The sequence below is a fragment of the Dryobates pubescens genome, chromosome 23 (assembly GCF_014839835.1).
Source record: "Dryobates pubescens isolate bDryPub1 chromosome 23, bDryPub1.pri, whole genome shotgun sequence".
NCBI lineage: Eukaryota > Metazoa > Chordata > Aves > Piciformes > Picidae > Dryobates > Dryobates pubescens.
In genome coordinates this window covers 5,880,095-5,900,058 of record NC_071634.1, presented here as the reverse complement: position 1 = coordinate 5,900,058, position 19,964 = coordinate 5,880,095, and the positions used below count along the sequence as shown (strand labels likewise).

Genomic DNA, 19,964 nt, shown 5'->3' with positions numbered 1-19,964 from the left:
CATGAGCAAGGGGCCTCAGTGCTCAGGAAGCATTGAACACTTTGGGCAGGTTTCCCTATCCAATCCCTACTATGGCCTATGCAAAAGTCTGCTATTTTCTCTTCACTTTTCATCACAAGCCCTGAACGATGCTACCTTCTTGGTGAAAAGGGGTGGAATACTCTCAGGTAACCTCCTTGCCAAGGCAGTCACCATCTCAGCTGCAAGCCAGTCTTTCCATCTTGCATCTTTCCAGGTATCAACCTTCAGTAAAGAACTGCCCTGTCCTTTGGGCCAGCAAAGAGACAGAATAGTCCAAGGCAATCTTGCAGACCACCTGCTTTGCCTGTGCTCTGATGCCAACTGCAAGTCCTGTAGACTCAATTAGTGTACTGACAAAATTAAGACTAACAAACATTTCTCTGTCTTGGGGGGGGGGGGGGGGGGGAACCCAAGAAGTTTTAACTCTTCTGAAGGGAGTATCTGACTAACAGCTTATATAAATGAAAGCACCAAATGTCTTCCATCTCGTCCTTAACTTTGTAAATCCCATATAAAACTTATGGACAGCAGCAACATTTCAGCACCTTGTACATGTGTGTGTTTTTATGTGACAATAGTTCATATTTATCTTTGCATGTGGTGGTTGAGTTACCATAGAATCAACAGGGTTTGAAGGGACCTCTGGAGATCACTGAGTCCAAGCTCTCTGCTACAGTAAGTTCACTTAGTTCAGGCTGCACAGGAACATGTCCAGGCAGGTTTTTAAAGTCTCCAGAGAAGGAGAGTCCACAGCTTCTCTGGGTAGACTGCTCCAGGGCCCAGTAAGTGTTATTCTGCTGAAATTATGCCCAAAAAGGAACAGGTTTTGTTCCAGCAAATTAGTTTTCAATATAAGGCATATTAATTGGGTTGGAGTGGCTGGAGAGCAGCCAGGAAGAAAGGGACATGAGGGTACTGGCTGCCAGCAGCTGAACATGAGCCAGCAGTGTGCCCAGGGGGCCAAGAAAGCCAATGCCATCCTGGCCTGGATCAGGAACAGTGTGGCCAGCAGGAGCAGGGAAGTCATTCTGCCCTGAACTCAGCACTGGTTAGGCCACACCTTGAGTCCTGTGTCCAGTTCTGGGCCCCTCAATTTAAGAAGGACATTGAGACTCTTGACCGTGTCCAGAGAAGGGCAACGAGGCTGATGAGAGGTCTGGAGCACAGCCCTGTGAGGAGAGGCTGAGGGAGCTGGGGTTGCTTAGCCTGGAGAAGAGGAGGCTCAGGGGATACCTTCTTGCTCTCTCCAACTCCCTGAAGGGAGGTTGTAGCCAGGTGGGGGTTGGTCTCTTCTCCCAGGCAACCAGAAACAGAACAAGAGGACACAGTCTCAAGCTGTGCCAGAAGTAGTTTAGGCTGGAGATGAGGAGAAAGTTCTTCCCAGAAAGAGTAATAGGCCATTGGAATGTGCTGCCCAGGGAGGTGGTGGAGTCACCATCACTGGAAGTGTTCAAAAAAGGAGTGGATGTGGCACTTGAGGCCATGGTTTAGTTGTCAGGAGGTGTTAGGTATTATGTAATAGGTTGGACTTGGTGATCTCTGAGGTCTTCTCCAGCCTGGTTGGTTCTATGATTCTATGAATATTGACAAGCTGCCTTTGTGCCTCAGAACTTGCAACCTTCCTATCCACAAAGGACACTCAAGTTTCATAGCCTCGGTCCCTATGGACCACTTTGTAAACTTAGATACTGACTGTGCTGACTTTAAAGGGACTGTATTCACTAATAACTTCTCCATGGGGACCCAGCATTTCACTATCCATCTTTATAAACACAGCAAAGGCTTTTTAAAAGGGATGAAAGGTTTGGGTGGGAGAGTTCACAGGGAGCACGCGCCGCAAAAGTGATTCTTCAAGCGCAGCACCGATTAGGTGCTCAATATTATTTGAAGATCAAACTGCAAATGAAGGATGCAGCCAGAGAAGCTGTCATCTTGGAGAAGCTTAGCAGGAATATTTAAACAGAATTCTGTCAAGTACCTCAGAATCAGATAGGATGTGGACTAAAACTGAACACCACTGCACGGTCATTCGTCAACGTCGGCAGAGGTTTGCAGGCCGCTGAGAAACATTTGAACACAACTCACAAGCTGCCACGTTTGCACCCAAATTAAAACCCAACCAAATTTAACTGCAGATGATTTTTCACAAATTATGTACAGAAGTATGAGAGACATTAAAGCTCCCAGTTTGCAAATTGCACTATCATTTCCTTCTTAATAAAAGCTCTATCTATAAAGCAATGGTTCATTGGGCACTTTAGAAAGAACCCAAGGAAAATGATTTTTTTCCTTCCTTCCTTGAGTATTTTACACTTCTTTTGCCATGCAGCAACTGTGTCTGTTACTTAATTGCTCTCATTTAAGAACTAATAAAAGATATAAATCATACAGCTTGCAAAAGATATCACCAGCAAGTTTTATGCTTCCACGCTACGAACAACAAATCCTCCACGCATTGCTACTGAAATAAAACAATTACATCACATCAACCATTTCTATGCTTTTCCTTGCTGCAGGCATCTAATATAGGAAAGTATATTTTTATTCAGCTGCAGAGAGTCTGATACAATGAGCTGTGCTTTGTCCTTTTCAGCAACCAGCCACTCTGGGCTCTCAGAAACCCAAGTGCTGTGGTGAGAAAATGAAGAGACTCTTGGGAAAGGGAGGGGTTTCCTCTCTTGAATTAAAACCTCTTTTCCAAACAAACTCTTACTTAAATGCTGTCTATGCTCATTGCTCTCTCAGACTCAGTGCCACTCTCATTTCCACTGACTTTCTGCATATGTCCTTTACTGCACATTACCAATGAAAATCAATCTTGAAAGAGTGAGACAAATGAACAGGCAGCCTCCCTAGAGTAAGGACATCAGGGTTTGATGATGATGATGAAGGCTTGCTTCCACTATGATCAAATGCAAGAGCTCCTAAATGCCCACGAGATACAAAATTAACAAGAGCCCAGCCACTGATTACATGAACACACCAACAAGAGCAGAATCCTCTGAATTGCACAGTGCCCTAGCAGCAATGATTAAAATAAATTGTAAAGACCTCTCAGACTGTCAAAGACTGGCAGGGGATCCTGTCAAGTGTGAGAAAAGGTGTCTCAAAAAGACCATTTTCAGAATTATTTCTCTTCTCAACGCACTCTAGTGTCAAATTAATCCTAATCTATCTCCACCACTCATTCCATGTGGCATTGCCCCAGCAATTGAAACGTGATGTGAGCAAAGAGGAACTCCCAAGAGCTCTGTGTAAGGATAAAATTACTTCTTTTTTTTTTTTTTTTAAGCAAATCAGCATTGCAGATGCACTCACTGTCCCAATGGCTTTAGTTTGCTCCTAACTGCTAGGAGCAATGAGGTAGGAATTAATCAGGACTAATATTTTAGCTCAGGTCTCTTTCTTGATGATATTATTTAGACAAGCTGAACAAATTCTCCATAATTCCCACATTGCTGCTATTTGGGTTGGAACACAGCAAGGGAGAACAAGCATCCCTGCAGACACCTCGGTGTCTGAAAAGTTCAGCAAAACACAACTCTGAAAGCAGTGGACTTTCTGCAGCTCTTCAAGAAATCTCTTTTCCAAACCTCTGTTTTGCTGGTATGTGGATAAAGCTACTTCTTCAAATGTCTAAGCTGTTGCTGAAGGCTTACTTGCCTTTTGAACTTGTAGAGGATGAAAGCCCCAATCACCACGAGACAGATGACAAAGAGAACCACGATAGCCCAGTAGCCACTGCCTCCTCCAATCCTCTGAGCATCTGAAATATGAAACAGAAGAACAGCTTAGCACATCCTCTTTCAGTCTCATTCATGGGCTCTCCTTTCTACTTAATTATCAGGTCAAAATCATTTTTTGTTATTCGTGTGACCTCTCCTTTTCATCTGTAGCTTCTTCAGAAAGGCAACAGCACCAAATTAATTGGTGCCTTGTGACTGAAGGGCAGAGGTCCAATTTAAAAACAAACCCAAGAACCAACACAAAGCACAAAACCCTAAAGATTTAATTATTTGCTTCCTCACTGGGTGGTTTTTTTCTGGGAATCTCAAGCTCTCATAGGAAATGAGCACAAACCCTAAGTACGTGCATTACAAAAGCAGAGCTGTATTAATTTCACAGAAGAGGAAACTAAGGCTGTGAACAACAAATGAACTCAAGGCCATGCTTGGTGAAGGCTGGAATGAACCTGAGCTTCTTTCAGCCCCAGCCTTTTGTACTGGCTGACGACTGCTGCCTCTTTGAAGTCGCTGAGGTACCACAGCAGAACTGCAGCACCGTGCTGCATTGTAGAGCAGATAAAGGAGCTTTGTCTTCTACACAGATTTGACAGGCACAGTATCACAACAGTGTTTACACAATGGAACGTGGTCAGCTGAGCTTTCTGCCACGAGACACCGAAGTAGGAAAGGATGTATTATGGGTTATGATTCACAAATAGAAATTATAGCACATTCTAACACAAAGCTCTGTCAAAGCTGAACTTCCTGGTTAAAAGATCATTTTAATGTATCTCTGTTCAAATATACACACATATGCACACACATTCTTTTCAGTTCCCAGGGCACATAGAGAACCCAGAGGTGCAGGAAATGCATGCAAACTAATCTATTCCTATTTACTTTACAGACAGAAACAGCATACAACTGATCTCAAGACAGGATTAGCAATGTGAAGACCCTGCCATAAGCTTCATGGCATGTGGATTTGAAGCTCAGAGATGCCAGGCTACATCCTAGACCCCTGGAGCTTTATCTACAGAGTTAATGGCTGAAGTACAGACACTGCTTTCTCACCAGCTGGTGTAGCCAAAGTGCTTCAGCAGGCAGGGCTTTGGCTGAAAGGTGGGCTCCTCCTTCAGAGCCCTGCTCTGTGTAACATAGGTATTTAGTTATGACAGGGTCACACAGAAAACAGCAAGAACCTTCTGAAATAAATGATGAAGTGTGGCAAAAGCAAAAGGTGTAAGAAATAGTTATTTGGTGGTGATGGTTAGTGAGTGCCAAATGAAAACCTATCCATGTACAGGTGTGTGAGCGAGTGCATATATTCACACATGCACACAGGCGTGTCTATGGCACAAGTACAAGTCAGTCTCTCTCTGTGTGTATATGTGCAGACATCTAGATCTACATGAGGGTTTTCTCCTTCTCAGAGCTCAGATACCCAAAGGTTGGTCTGTTGGGAGCTGTGTTTAGGTATTTACCTGAATCGGAGTCAGCTAACGTCACCAAGACCCAGTATCCTCCCCTCAGGAAGAAACTGATGTTGTGTGCATTCAAGGCCTGCTTTATAGCCTCTATTCTCTGAAAATACAACAGAGAGAATGTCAGATGTTGCAGGCTCCACTCCACTTTGGGAGGCTCAGTGCTCTACAAAGGGAAACTTCTGAGTCATTAAAAAGTGAGAAACCCCCAAAGCCTTCGTCTGCCGTGAGCTGAAATCCTAAAGGATTTCCATATTTTAAAATATTGCACAACTCCACAAGCTAAAAATGTCAAATCTTTCTATCTTCTCTATATCTTCTGCTAAAGCAAAAGCTTTATGTCTTCCCAGCATGTGACAGACAGCAGCATGTCATTTGCACACGCTGCTGGGTTTGCCTTGCTCATAACTCACACAGTGCACAATGCATATTAAACCCCCTCCATTCTTTTAACCCATCAGAACAAAATCTGTGATGTCATTTGAGATTTCTTGCTATGAAAAGGAATTGCTCTTTGGTAATGAATGGCATGTCATAATTTACCTCACCTCCTTTCCTATGAGGGGATGGATTCCATTTATACCTATCTTTTAACAATACTCTGTAGAAATACATCCATCCATCCAGGTGGAAAGAAACCAGGATTCCTCATCTTTTTTCCCCAGCACAGTAATAGCTGTCCTTTCATGTTTTTATGGAGCAGAACCATTAAAGGTACCATCATATCCTAACCCCAGATGAAATATTGTCTGATTTTCTCTTCTACTTGTTTGTGTTTTCAACATGGGCAATTTTCTAAAAGATCAAAGCCAGTTTTACACTCTATGCTCTATCATTTTGGATACAACATCCCACAGGATGCCAAATTAGAAATCTGCTTTATATCCATGGAGCCTTCACCAGTAACTCCTTTATGACATTATCAATTACAGTGCTCAACTTTGACAAAGCCTTTGCAACATAACAGAAATCCCTGTAGTCTCTCTCTTGTTATGGACAGAGACTACACACAAGTTGAGATTCAAATATTCTCACTCATACTGAGGAACATCTAACTTCTGAAACCATTCCCCTGACTTTATATCTTGGGGTGGGTGAGGATGACTCAACATAAGGGTGATGTAAGCCTCAGTTATTTTACAAGCCAGTCACTCCAGATAGCTTCTAAGTGTTTACCTTTTTTCCCCTCCCTTCAAAGTCTGAAACCAGAATGGATATGACAACTGCACTGATTAGCAGCCTTTAAAGTGATGCTGGCATCACTGAGCCAGAGTCACTTTGTTTCAGTTCATCTTCATTCACGTGCTCATGGCATACAATGCAAGAGGGACCAGCACTTTAGGCTAATCTGTCAGTGAAATTACTGAGCTGAGATGGTTCAGCCCTCTTTAGAAATGTCGGTGTTCCAAACACACTCTTTGCTCTACCAGATCTTTGCAGACTTCTGTACCACCACTGTTGGTTTTCTTTAACAAATAGATAGATATTCTTGAGAAATACACCAATGCCAGTAAGCACTGGATGCTGCTGGTCTGTCCACTGTCAGACAGCAGCTGTGGCTGTTCCTAGCTACCAGGTGGGAGTGAGATGTTCACGCAGTTGGGAAGCACCTTTTAATTTCACATAAAGGCAAGGAAAGTACAGGCAGTAACTGCAAAACAGGATGAAGAGTGGCCTGAGCAGACATACTCGCCCTGGTTACCTTATCACTAGTTACACTTCTCCTATGTTTGGGCTGGTTTGCTGGCAGCAGCACATGCAGGTCAGCAGCTGTGGGCAGACCTGGCTTCACCACCGTCACCAGCGCTTCTTCGGGCGTGTTGGTTTCCTGCAACACAAAGGACAGTGTGCTCTGCACTTGAGAGAAAACACACAACCAACCTCATGTGTCTTTTAGTCTTTGCTGTTCAGATCCTTACTATTTAGAGAGGATTCCAGCAGCAGCTAAAACATGAACAAAGCCAAACCCAAATTAGCTGAAATGTGAGCTGCTCTGCAAAGAGCTAAGCACTGCTAGGACATTAAAGCAGTTTAGCAGCATCATGGCAAGAAGCAAAAAATGAAGTGGTCTGCAGTTTTAGCGAAACTCTGCAATGGCTGGCCAGTGCCAGGGTAACACAACAAACATTCCTAAGTGATTTAGGGTCATTTGTGGGCCATTCAGACATTTAGTAGACTTAGAAGGGCATATTTATTACAGCTAAGTTTAGCTTAGGAGGCTATTTTTCCATCTGTGCTTAATGGACAGAGAGAAGTTTCCACAGTGAGTTTAAGAGCACCTAAGATTCAGCTCCTGAAATTGTAATGAACACCTGCATCCTCCACTGAAAGTCAGCTGCAACCTTTTCAGATCAGGTTGTGCAAATATTGCTTTTAGTCCCCAATTCCTCCATGTGTTGTAGAACACAACCACACTGTCGAGGATGCTCCTGCTTACTGCAGAGGGGGTTGGACTAGACCTTTGGAGGTCCCTTCCAACCCAGAGCATTCTCTCATTCTGTGATTCCTGTAGCCTTTCCCTAACAGATTCTGGAATTCCATTAAACTGTTCATATTCTTTTGCAAATGACTTAGTAACTAATAAAATGTAAGGACTGTTCTATAAGGGAGTACAAAATTCGTTTGACAAACCCTTCTTATGGAATAGGTTTAAGTTGGAAACAGTGGGAAATCACTTTAATTTGACATTGGATGTAAACCTTTGGGGAAAAAAAGGAAGGAAATGATATAAAGTCAAAATTCCAGAACCTGATTTGCACTACTGCAAACCCAGGAAAAGCCAAGGGATTAAAAATGTAAACATTTTCAAAGCACTATCAACCTCCAGCTCAGTGCTGTGGCCTCACTACAGGCAGCGTGTGCACCTGAAGAGCACAGCTCCAGAGCTCACACAGTTTTCATGGGGCGCTCTTTCCTTACCTCACAGTACTGCTGCATGGCTTTGTACTTGATTTAACTTACAGGATTCAGCTGCTCCCCATCCACATTTCCTTTGTGACCATGATCTACAAACCAGCTGTATGAACCATATGCCTATAGATTACATTTCATTTTCAGAGCTCCACAAGTGGCATTGGGGCTTGCTTTCTGCTTTGTTTTTACACACAGGCAATGTCTTTGTATTGCATGGCATCCTTTACCTACCTTCTAAATATGTCACATTCAAGCAGCTCTTTCTGTTCAGGAGGCAGCAGTGCACCCAGAAAGCAATATTTGGCATTAACTGCCAATGAGGCTGTGTAAGACCTAAGCTGCCTGTGTTACAATATCATCACCTACAGCCAGCATGCAAAAGCATCGCTAGGCCCAAACTTGGCTGAAGCGTGGCTCATGAGGGTCGCCTCATTCTTTTGCTCTGCCCCCTTCTTTCTAAATGAGAAGGCATTAACTTAACCTTCAAGCTTTACAGCTGCTGAGGGAACATTTTATGAGCAATCTGAAAGAGCACCTTTGCCAGCAGTTGTGTTACCACCCGGCCTATGTCTTCCCTCCACTCCGGGATGTCAGGGTTGTACGTGTCCAGGTGCTTAGTAAACTTCAGAGGAAGAACATGAAAATGATCTAGAAAACCAAAACAGAACATTTTTTTGAACAAGCAACAAACCAGGATGCAAAAATAGCTTTGCAGAACTAAAAGCTGCAAACATGTATTTGGCACAACTTGCTGTGCAGCACGGCAGTGTCTGGGAACCCTGCTGCTCTGTGTTGTGTACTCTGCATGCAGCAAGAGCACTCTCCTGTCAGGCACTCCATTTCTCTCTGCATTTTCATCAACATCATCAAATTTGTGCCTACAGGTAGAAAAGCAGGAAGAGAACAAAACAAAATAACCCACCCCCAAAGCAGATTTACATACATGCCCTGGAATCAGAACCTGGCCAACACTTTTTTCTTAGGACAATACAGCCCACAGCCATGGTTGGTTTTTCTTATTTGTAATGGGAATGCATCAGTGGATTTTATGCTTACTGAATCATAAACATATGGGGTTGCCCGTTGCATGTTTCTGTTTTCCATGTAAAATGAATACTTTACATACTCCATAAGCTAGCTATGAAAACATGAACAGGAAAGATATGACAAAGGCTCAGCGCTGCCCTCTTTGAAATCATAGAATCATCGAATCAATAAGGTTGGAAAAGACCTCAAAGATCATCAAGTCCAACCTGACACCCAAGACCTCATGGCTACTAAACCATGGCACTGAGTGCCATGTCCAATCCCCTCTTGAACACCTCCAGGGATGGTGACTCCACCACCTCCCTGGGCAGCACATTCCAATGGCTAACAACTCTCTCTGTGAAGAACTTTCTCCTCACCTCTAGCCTAAAATCATAAAAACAAGGTACACCCGTTCAGCTGTTAGGGCTGAAAATATCTGGAATACTAGAGATGGAGTCTTTCATAGTAAAGTAGCTCCAAAATCTTCCCTTTGTCCATGTAGGCTCCTTGGATGAACACCTGGGGAACTCAATGCAAAGCAGAGGAAGAGATCCTCTGAGACGCAAGAGTCGAACCTGGCCTCCCCAACACTTCCATCAGAACTGCATTTTAATCTGGATTTGTTTTCCAAAGGTTTATTTCCCTCAGGGCCAGTATTTTCTTGCTCTTGGAATGACTAAGAGCAGGAGGAGTCTTGGAAAGCCAAAGTCATTATCTAGTCACACTAAGAGGATTATACCTCTAAGACTTCTAGGAAAAGTGGATGCACTTATAAGGGGCAGTAGAAATATTAAATCCATTTATCTTAGGGAAGGAGGAGGTTCATAAAAGCTCCATCTAGCATGAATGTGGGGTTTACCATTATTTTAAATTAATAAGTACACCAAAAAGAAAAAAAACAAAACCAAATCTGCAGCAAATGGAGATGTATCATGCTGAGTATTTCATGATATCCAAAGGCTTTTAGCTCTGCATTAAAGAGAAGCTTTTCCACTTATCTGCAATCCGACATGTGACAGAACAAACACAAGAGTAAACAATTTCTCTCAGTCTGTTCTGCCTTGTCACCACATTTTAAAACACAACAAAACACAGCAGGACACGCAGTGAAACAAGAGCTGAAGGGTTATTCAATAATTAGAGCAGAGCTACACTTGATCCAAACTCCCAGACAAACATCAAAGAAATTGTGAGAAAAGGCAATTATTGCTCTTTTTTTTTTTTTTTGGTTTAATGCTGAGAGCAGATATGGAACTAGACTTTATCTTTCTTAAGAGGTATTTAAATGACCTGATTTAGAAATTCTAAGAATCTTTCTAGTCACAGCCCAAAACCACTACTTAAAGTGCTGTTGCTGCATGCAGTGTTTGGGAATCAGCAACATTTCAAATAGACAAAGGAAACAAAACTGTTTACAAAGGCCTGTAGTGATAGGATGAGAAGCAATGGCTTCAAACTAGAAAAGAGCAGATTTAGACTGGATTAGGAACAGGTTCTTTACTATAAGGGTTGTGGAACACTGCAACAGGTTGCCCAGGGAGATGGTTGGGGCCCCATCCCTGGAGATACTAAAAGCGAGGCTCAATAGTGCTCTGAGCAACCTGATCTAGTTGAGGGTGCTCCTGCTGACTGCAGAAGGGGTTGGACTGGATGAGCTTCAGAGGTCCTTTCCAACCCAAACCATTCTATACTTCTATGATTCTATGAAAACTCTTCAGATGAAACCCCTCCACACCACCACATTGCTTAACTGCATGGAGTTACTGACCCGACAGTTCATTCCTTCCATATCAAGAACTAAATGTGGCTTTAGATAGAATTTTGCATCAGGTCCACTTGTGTCAGGGCTGGTTTAAGAGGTAGACATGAAACAAACAAGAGTAAGGTCTTACCAAAAACATGCACAACTTTTGAGTCCTGAAGCATGGAGCTCCCACAGGAAGCTTGCACTGTGACTCTGACATCACCTGTCTCAGCAAACTTTGTCACCAGAAAACTGTCCAACGTCAGGAGAGGCTTTAAAAAACAAAGAAAGGTTGAAAGTAGAATTTCAGCAAGAACCATGAGAATGGGGTCATAAAAAAAACATTACCCAAAAGCAGTTCACATCAATGATTCAATTAATCAACACTTTATCAGATTGTTCCATCCCAATTTTCAACACAGACATTTCTCTCTCTCCATGGGTGCTTTAGAGACAGCATAGATGTCAGCTGGGGCAAGCATTGCATAGAATCACAGAATGGTGGGGGTTGAGAGGGACCTCTGGAGGTCATCAAAGTCCAACCCCCCTGCCAAAGCAGGTTCACCCTGGGCAGGTCATTTCTTTTGGAACACTTGGTACAGTTCAAGGTTTTCATTCAGATCCCATTGGAATAAATGGGATTTATTCCCATTTATTCCCAGGCTCAACAACCTCACATGATCTTACACAGCAAGCCATTTGCCTCAAAAAATGTAGGGTATGGCAGAATCCAAAGGATCGGTTTTGTTGACCACGACCCATGGAAGTGCAGCAGTCTACTAAAACCCCCACAGTGGAGATGAGACACTGTTTCCTGACCACAAAGCCCTCTCCATGAGCACACTGATCTGTGGAGTCTGTCCTATCAATGGAAAAGTCAACAACAATGAGCAGGTGCAGGCTGGGGTTGTGGCAGAAGGAACATTTACAAGAAGAAAGTTCCTTGTGCTTCTCTGAAAGTATTCTTCTGTCACACTTAGTCTGCCTCATAAATAAAATATGTCACTTATCAGTTACTGAAAGAATTACCTTAAAAGAAATTAACCCTGGGAGACCAGAAATATTCCCAACAGGAATACTTGCATATTTGTTGCTCTAGGAAATGTTTCTCTAGATTTTCTATCCCCAAATGAGTATCACTAGATTGTTTGAGGTAGATATCCTTTTAAATGTCCTAGTTATCTTTGCTATGGCAGTTTATTTTAGACTCCCAGAAAATATTTATCTACTTGATGAATATATCTGTGTACAGCACTTCAATTTACAGCACTCCCATTATCAACAGGCAAGTGCAGCAGTCACCAGTGCTGTGGTCCCAAAAGCATTCCCCTCCACAAGGCTTTTTCCACAGGTAATGAAACAGAATAAATTGTGGTTCCCTCCCAAAAGAAAATAGTTTAGAGATTCAAATCAGTTCTAGAAGAAAAATTTTCAAGTCCAACATAAGTATCAATAAAGGGAAGTTCACATCTGAAATGTATGTGTTGGAACAGGGGAAGCCAAGATACTTCTTGCCAGCAGACGTAACTGGCTATTTGAAGTGAAAGAGGTCTACAAGGAGTCATGCAAGATGGAAGCACTTCTGTTAAAGGTATCACTCAACCTTTATTGGAAAGAGGATGAAAATGATCTCAGTCAAAACCATTCAGGTACCTGAAGATTGTTTCCTATCCACCAGTAGAAGACTGTCAAATTAGGGTTCTTAGGCAGAATGATGGCTGTCAGGTTCACCTCCTGGTTTCTCCCAACGACTGGAACCACTTCCAAGTTTAAAGCCTGCAGTGGAGCTGAACAAAGTTCACACAAGATGTCACTGAACAAGAGTGCACCAATTTATTAAGGCCTCTTTCCCCAAGAGCCTCTCACCTGTGCATCATAAGGTCCTGAATGTATTTTTTCCTTCCCCTCTGCTTTTCCATCAGAGATGAAAGCTAGTTGGAAGGACCTCATTTCAATCACCAGCACCCCCAGAAAACTCCACAAACAAATTCCTAGAGCCACGAGATGGATCACCAAAATGCACCTCTCTGATGCATGTTTTTGGTGCATGCCCAACTGCAGCAAACATAAGCAAATATTCCAGACAAAAGCAGAAAAGGCAAGCACAGCTTTTTTCTGTCTTTTTTTTTTTCCTCCCCAGTAATAAAAGATCAACTGCATAGAACTCTAAGAAATCTCAAACTGCTAAGGGAAAAGCAGAAAACTGACAAAGAATGTTGCTGACTGCTCATTTTCATTTTAAAATGTCAGCTGTTGGGCTCACATCACCACTGGTGCATGCTTTAAAATAGATGTGTACATCAGGGGACCATTTATTTGCAAATCAAAATAGATCACCTTTCCACTCCAGAATGTGTCCCACAGTAAGTTTATTCCTTTCTGAACTTTAACCTACAAAAGCTGAAAACATCATCATTTGTAGGAAAGCAGTGCATCATCACAGTGATTTTATCTGCTCCTTCATGTTGTATTTGGCTTCACAGCACAGGAATTTCCACGGATTCACAGAATGCCAGATTGGAAGGGACCCCAAAGCTCATCTGGACCAAGCTTTCTAGACACCAGGAGAATTTAGGAAATCTTTCCCTTGGAGGTTTCTGAGTGTATCTTTCTCAGACTCTGAAGGTAAAAGCTTTCTAACAGCACAAAGTGATAACCAGAAGTTCTTAGTTGCACCATCCCACCAGGATACCAAATGGCTGCTCCAACACAAGCTCCTTACACAGGGTGAAGCTAACCTGGCCAGTTGTTTTCCATTCTAAATAGCTTCTGACTCCTTCAAAGGCCTTCATCTCTGTGCACACTTAAGTATAATTAACACCAACCTGAAGCCTTTCTGGTACTCTCTTTTCATGAGCTGAATAGTTGCCTGCTCACATCTAAACCACTTTGATCTGACTCAGAGCACATTGCCCAAGCTGTGCACACCTTCCTTTCCCACCTGGCTTCAACCAGCCTGTGAGATGCCTCATCCTAATGTACAGCTTGACTCTCATTCTGCATTTCTCTTTAACTCTTCTCATTTATCTTTAACTCTTTAACCACCTACATGCATTCAAGACATGTTGGGTGCTTAAATGAATTGTTTTTTCAATAGCTTCTTTGCCAAAACAGAATGAAAACGCTCCTTCTGTTGCTGATGTCTTGGGCAAAACTCAGAAATTCTAGGAATTCCATTTTCCTTCTTATGAGGCAAATTAAAGAAGTCTGGAGAAGATCTGCATCATTGCTTTGAGTGTGCCATAAATTCACATTTTCCCAGAGGAAACTGAGCATTTTGAGATTAAACTTTGCTCCTGAAGAAGGTTAATTCCTTCTCCAAAATTGTCAGAGTGGAAGTTGTTTGGTGCTTGATGGATGACTGGTATTTCAAGGGCCCATTCCTACATATTGAAGAGCTAACAAAAAATTATTGTGAGCCCTGTTTATTTCAGTCACTCGATTCCATTATACATTTGAACAAGCCTCACAGTCCCCTTAAGTGTGGACAATTAGGAATGAGGCTGCCTTGCACGATTTCTGTTTTAATTTCAGTGCAGTTTTGAAAGCTCCCTAATTATTCACACACTATAGAGACTACGGTTTCATGAAAAGAAAATGCATGCCTAGTTCTTCTTCAGTTCTTTTTATTTTGGGACACCCACTCACATCTATTTAGGGCCAGAAAAATGGCCAGGGGGTTGAAGCACCTCTGCTACGAGGACAGGCTGAGGGAGCTGGGGGTGTTCAGCCTGGAGTGGAGGCGGCTCTGGGCAGACCTAATGGCAACCTTCCAGTGCCTGGAGGGGGCCTACAAGAAGGATGCAGAGAAACTGTTTACAAAGGCCTGTAGTGACAGGACTAGAGGCAATAGCTTCAAACTAGAGAAGAGCAGATTTAGGTTGAATGTGAGGAACAAGTTCTTTTCTGTGAGGGTAGAGGAACACTGGAACAGGTTGCCCAGGGATGTGGTTGAGGCTCCATCCCTGGAGATATTCAAGGTGAGGCTTGGCGAGGCCCTGGGCAACCTGATCTAGTTGAGGATGTCCCTGCTGACTGTGGGGAGGTTGGACTGGATGACCTTGGGAAGTCCCTTCCAGCCTGGACCATTCTATGATTTATTCTATCAGACCTGCTCTGATTTCTCATGCAGTTCATCACCAGGTTGTGTGATCTGGATCAGAAAGCATCATCTGGATGACAAGCCACAGCGCATGCAATTGTCCTGCATTACAGGACATCCCACAGCAACAGAACTTGGCAGGAGGGAAAAATATCCTCTTTACTGTTTGTTTCTGATAAAATTCCCTGGAAATACATCAGCTGGAGATGGAGTGAAAGCAGGACTCTGAATATTTCTGCTTTCATGGTATTCTACAGTGAAAAATGTCCCTGAAGGCTATTAGTGTTTCTCTAGAATGTAGAAAGAGCAGTTTAATTAGTGCCAGCTAATTTCCTCAAATCTTCTAATTTACTTAAAAAGTTAAACAGAGTAAATCACTCAGAAAGGATTTATTCAAGCAGGCTGGGTCACAGGCCTCCATGAGTCTTCTAGACCACGTGCAGCATCTGTGGGTAAGCTCAGGAATGGATCACATCTGCTTTCAGCGCTGCCCCTGCGCTCCAGCAGCAAGGTTCCCTTAACACAGCAGTGATTTCCTTTGTGAAAAATCTCTCTGGCTTCTGCAGACAGCTGACATCCTTTGGTTTTGCTGCTTATCCTCATACAGGTCACACCAGAAAAAACATTTTTGAGAAGGCAGTTGTTCTGCTGTTCATTAGGGTTTGCTACTGCTCATCGTCCTCTGAATGGTAGGAAGAGAAGGATGCTACACAAAGTTTATTGCTGTTTGTTGCCTCTACAGGTCTACTGTTCCTGTGCTTAATCTACTTCTCAGCACTTAAAAGCTTCTAAAAAGTAATGGTGAAGACCTAAGTAATTTATCCGAGCTCTCTGGAGTTGTCAAATGGTTTACAAGCCAAACACAACAGAGAAAAAGAGAATGAAAATGATGTGGAGAATGCAATTCTGATAATTTCCATCTGATTTAGTAGGAGATTGGCCATCAGCATTAAGGGGCTGGGCTCCATCTGCTAAACAAAGCAGAAGTGGAGACTCTGGACCCAAGGACTGACTAGCAAAATACACAAATATCAGCTGTCACAAAGCACAGGGATCTGTGCACAGCCTTGTGTGTGGCTCCAGTGATTTCTAGTGCTTTGGGATTAGAAGGGAAAACACCACTCACAACAGAGGGAAAAGAGGCTCCTGGCAAATGCCAGAGCAGTATCTTTCCCTTTGATGCTTCTGAATTTGTGACACATCTGAAGAAAGGCAAGGCAATAGCTGTCTTGAATCTCAAAGGAAGAGGGAAAAATTCAGTTCCAGCTATGAGTTTCCCTCTTCATTTCAATTATGAGATGACTGAGGTACATTAAGCTGGTGATGGTGCATGATATTCCCTGTGCCATGCTATTCTTTTACTTTAAATCCATTTGATGGGGCTTTTTAGGTCTTAATTAAGGAGAGGAAGAGAAGTCTAAGTCAAGTAACCCTGCTTGTCGACATAAAGTGCCACCTTAAAACTTTGTGAGAATTAACTATCTAGGTTCTAATATTTCAATAAGTAGCCTGAATGTTGGAAACACTGAGACTTTGATTCTTTTTTAGAATCATGCAGAGCTTGTCCCTTCTCAACACATCTGGTCACTTTCTTCACACAGCACCTAAGAAGCTCCGAAAAAGATATAGCCTGAAGTGTTACACTTTAGCTTCTAAGACTGCCAAGAAGGTCTGGAGTCAGGAAGATGAATCAAACCTGAGATCTGACCTGAGGCATGCTTGCCATATCAATTATTGATACACCATCTTTCTCTCAGATCCAAACAAAACTACCTTTGCCCTCCCCTAATGCAGCAGGTTTACAAGCCTGTGCTTGAACAACATGAGAGCACTGCCAGTCGGGGTGAGCATACTGCAAAAATAATACTGCACTTCTCCTAACTGTGATGAGTCATTTTCTGCACTCCTTCATAGCTGTCAGGAGGTTTTAAGGCAGCAGCAGAAGTAAGGAAACCAAAGAGCTGATTTACAGCTGACTTGGATGAACACCACAGCCTCATCGTGCCCAGCCACGTTCTCAGCCTTCACCGAGACGCGGTAGATGCCAGGGGTCTCGTAGCGGTGCCGGATGGGCTCTCCAGTCATCGTCAGGTTCACGTAGATTGCCTTAAAGCCATCTCCAAGATCCACTTGGTATTTGGTATTCAACATGTCACCCTACAAGGAAAATGGATCAAAAAATATTTTCAATGGCCAGAACCAAAGAGAAGACAGGAGAGATGATCAGAACCACCTCCCGAAACACAGCAGCATTTGCAGCCCCAGCCAGATGTTCTGACTTCATTGCCCCAGTGGCAGTAAAACCACTTACACCCACAGCAGAGATTTTAGTGCAACAGATTTGTGTGCATTGCTGGAGACTATACCCAATGCCCACAGGAAGGTGCAACTTCAATACAAGGCAGCTCAGCTCATAAACCAAGCTGTATGACACAGGAACCACCACTGTTACAGCTGGACATTAGCTGACAAAGCAGTGCAGGGAAGCCCCAAGTTCTGCAGTGATGCTCATGTGATTGAAAGCAACTGAATGTTGTTTTAGTGAACTGCCACTCATCCAGTGAACTTCTAGCTTATGCAATTCTAAAGTAAAACCAATCAGTTTAGACCTTCTATAACAGCACTTTCTAACCACATCCTCTAAGTGTCAACCATGTGGTCAAAATATCCAACCTGGGATCTTCCCACACTTGTGTTACATTATCAAAGGACAATGAAAGGAGGTTGGAGGCACATGGGGGTTGGTCTTTTCTTCCTAATAACTAGTAATAGGATGAGGGGAAATGGCCTGAGGTCATTTCAGGAGAGGTTTAGGTTGGGCTGATGGTTGGGACCCTTCAGCTCAGCCTCCCCTTCTCCACACTAAACAACCCTGGTTCCCTCCACTGCTCCCCATATCGCTCATGGTGCCACTGCTCAAGAGAGCTGTATGGATGCAGTCAGAGGACAATTCCTTTCAGCTGTAAGCAGCTACACTGCCTCAATACTACACTGCCTCAGTACCGCCCTGCTTCCTTGGTCTCCAGCAATGTGCTCCTGCTTGCTTGCTACAGCAGAAGGCCATCACAGTCATGCAATGAAAACACACTGCAGGGCCAGGATGATAAAAAATTCTCTGTACAAAGTTGATTAAACCACCCTTCCTTGCCTCTAGGAAAGGAACCCATACAGCCATATGCTAGCCAGTGACCTGAAAGGCCATCAGAGCAGAGAAAAGGGGGCATTCATTGAGGTTACCAAAAATCACTTCCTCAGAAGCCACTCTCTGAAATATGTTTATATCAAAATCTAACCTCCCAAAGGAGCAGTAATGTAAAATCAAAGGAGGCAAGAAAGCCCAGAACTTGCACACCCTGGCATCACAAAGGCAAGGAGAACAGACTGTTGTTTCCTCCTTTTGTTATTTTGCAGTTTGGTTGATTTTCTCCCATGTTTTCTCAGATGAAAGAGCATTGCTTATGAAGTAAAAGAACACCCATAATAAGGAACCTGGAGGGTTATCAAATACCTAACCATCACATTTCAGCACACATAAAGGACCTTGAAAGCTTCTTCAGTGTGAATGTTTTTTTCCAAATAACATCTTGCTTTTGACAACAGATGGGTAGCATTTAGTGGAGGAGATAATATGTTATTAAAGTTTAATGCAAAAGAGATGTCTCCTTGCCAGCAATGTGCCAGTAAGTGGAGTCTCTTTAGATGACATTAGCTTGCAAACAGTTCTTGTTTGCTTTTTCTTATGCTAACAAGTATACATGTATATTCTCTTCCAGGTGAGACAGAAACCAGTGTTGAAAGCAGGAGATGCAAGCTTCTCTTAATGCTTTAATAGCTTCCCTACAGTACAGATGAGAGCATTGTCTTCAAACGACCAAGGCACTTCTGTTTCCCTGAGGTGGAAAAACAGAGCAGTGGACAGCAAACAAAAGAGTCCCGTAGGGAAAAGGCAGCTAAATTTGAAAGGAATTGGACGTTTTTCACCTTGGTCAGCAGAGAAAAATGGTAAGTTTTGGTTCATCCTAGTGGAGGTGTTTCTTAAACTTAATAATGATAATGAATTGTCGTCAGAGTTTGTTGTACAGATTAAGTCCTAAGCAATGCCCAGGACATTGGAGTACAAACGTTATTCGTAGCCATAGAGGGCAGCAAACTGCTACATTTCTCCTAAATCTGCCTTGCACTTGGATGTCCCAAGCAAAGAGCTCCTCAGAAAGCACAGCACGGGATTCCCTTCCAGACCCCTCACTTCTGCAGACTTCTGAACAGTTTGAAATGTTTTATGAATTGCCACAGAGATTCATGAAAGCTTTAGTATGAAGTCAAACTGCTAGTCAAAATCATCAGAGTCCAAATTGCAACCAAATGCTCTCTTCTACTAACAAACATTTCCAAACAAATTACAAAAGGCAGCAAGCTGCTGGGGCCCAGCAAGCCTTGGGACTCAGAGCCTGGGAGCTCCGTGTTCTGCATGCAACCTCTTTGGTTCCATTACAGAAATAAATCCCCAGTGCCCAATTTCTATCACACAGGTTTGCCAAAATGTGTGAACTTGCTTCAAGTTCTGGTAGATCAGTGGGGTTAGCCAGGAACCTGCAGTAACCTGAGCACAGCAGTTACAGCCTAACGCTCAGAGAAATGCTTTGGGAAACGGGCCCATGGCAAAGGATTCATCCCAAAGTTACTCACTGCTGTTGGTCAGGGCCTCAGAGCATTGTCTCTCTCTCAATAAACCAAAATCCCACACCTCTGGCAGCACAACTAATATGCAATAAATGTTTTTATCCTGTGCTATTTGCTGGTTTCTTTAAAGCTTTGCCTCCATTCCTTTCTGAAAGGCAGAGTTTCAAAAACAGTTAAATCAGAATATTAAATATCCTTTGCATTTCTGTTCTCCTCTGATGCAGCAGTTGAAATTGTCAGTCCAAGGAGCCTTTTGGTAATTGAGT

General features: G+C 43.0%; 1 protein-coding gene across 1 annotated transcript in view; it reads right to left on the bottom strand.

Annotated features, from left to right (window-relative positions):
- The window catches only part of SORCS2 (sortilin related VPS10 domain containing receptor 2), a 565,166-nt gene that overhangs the window by 8,485 nt on the left and 536,717 nt on the right, over positions 1-19,964 (bottom strand). Inside the window, exons 19-25 of the mRNA XM_054172252.1 lie at positions 16,989-17,175; positions 12,570-12,703; positions 11,065-11,188; positions 8,679-8,791; positions 6,933-7,058; positions 5,231-5,330; positions 3,685-3,787 (exon numbers count right to left, since the gene is read on the bottom strand). Of these exons, the coding sequence (XP_054028227.1) occupies positions 3,685-3,787; positions 5,231-5,330; positions 6,933-7,058; positions 8,679-8,791; positions 11,065-11,188; positions 12,570-12,703; positions 16,989-17,175 (887 nt within the window). The remainder of the gene's footprint in view (positions 1-3,684; positions 3,788-5,230; positions 5,331-6,932; positions 7,059-8,678; positions 8,792-11,064; positions 11,189-12,569; positions 12,704-16,988; positions 17,176-19,964) is intronic.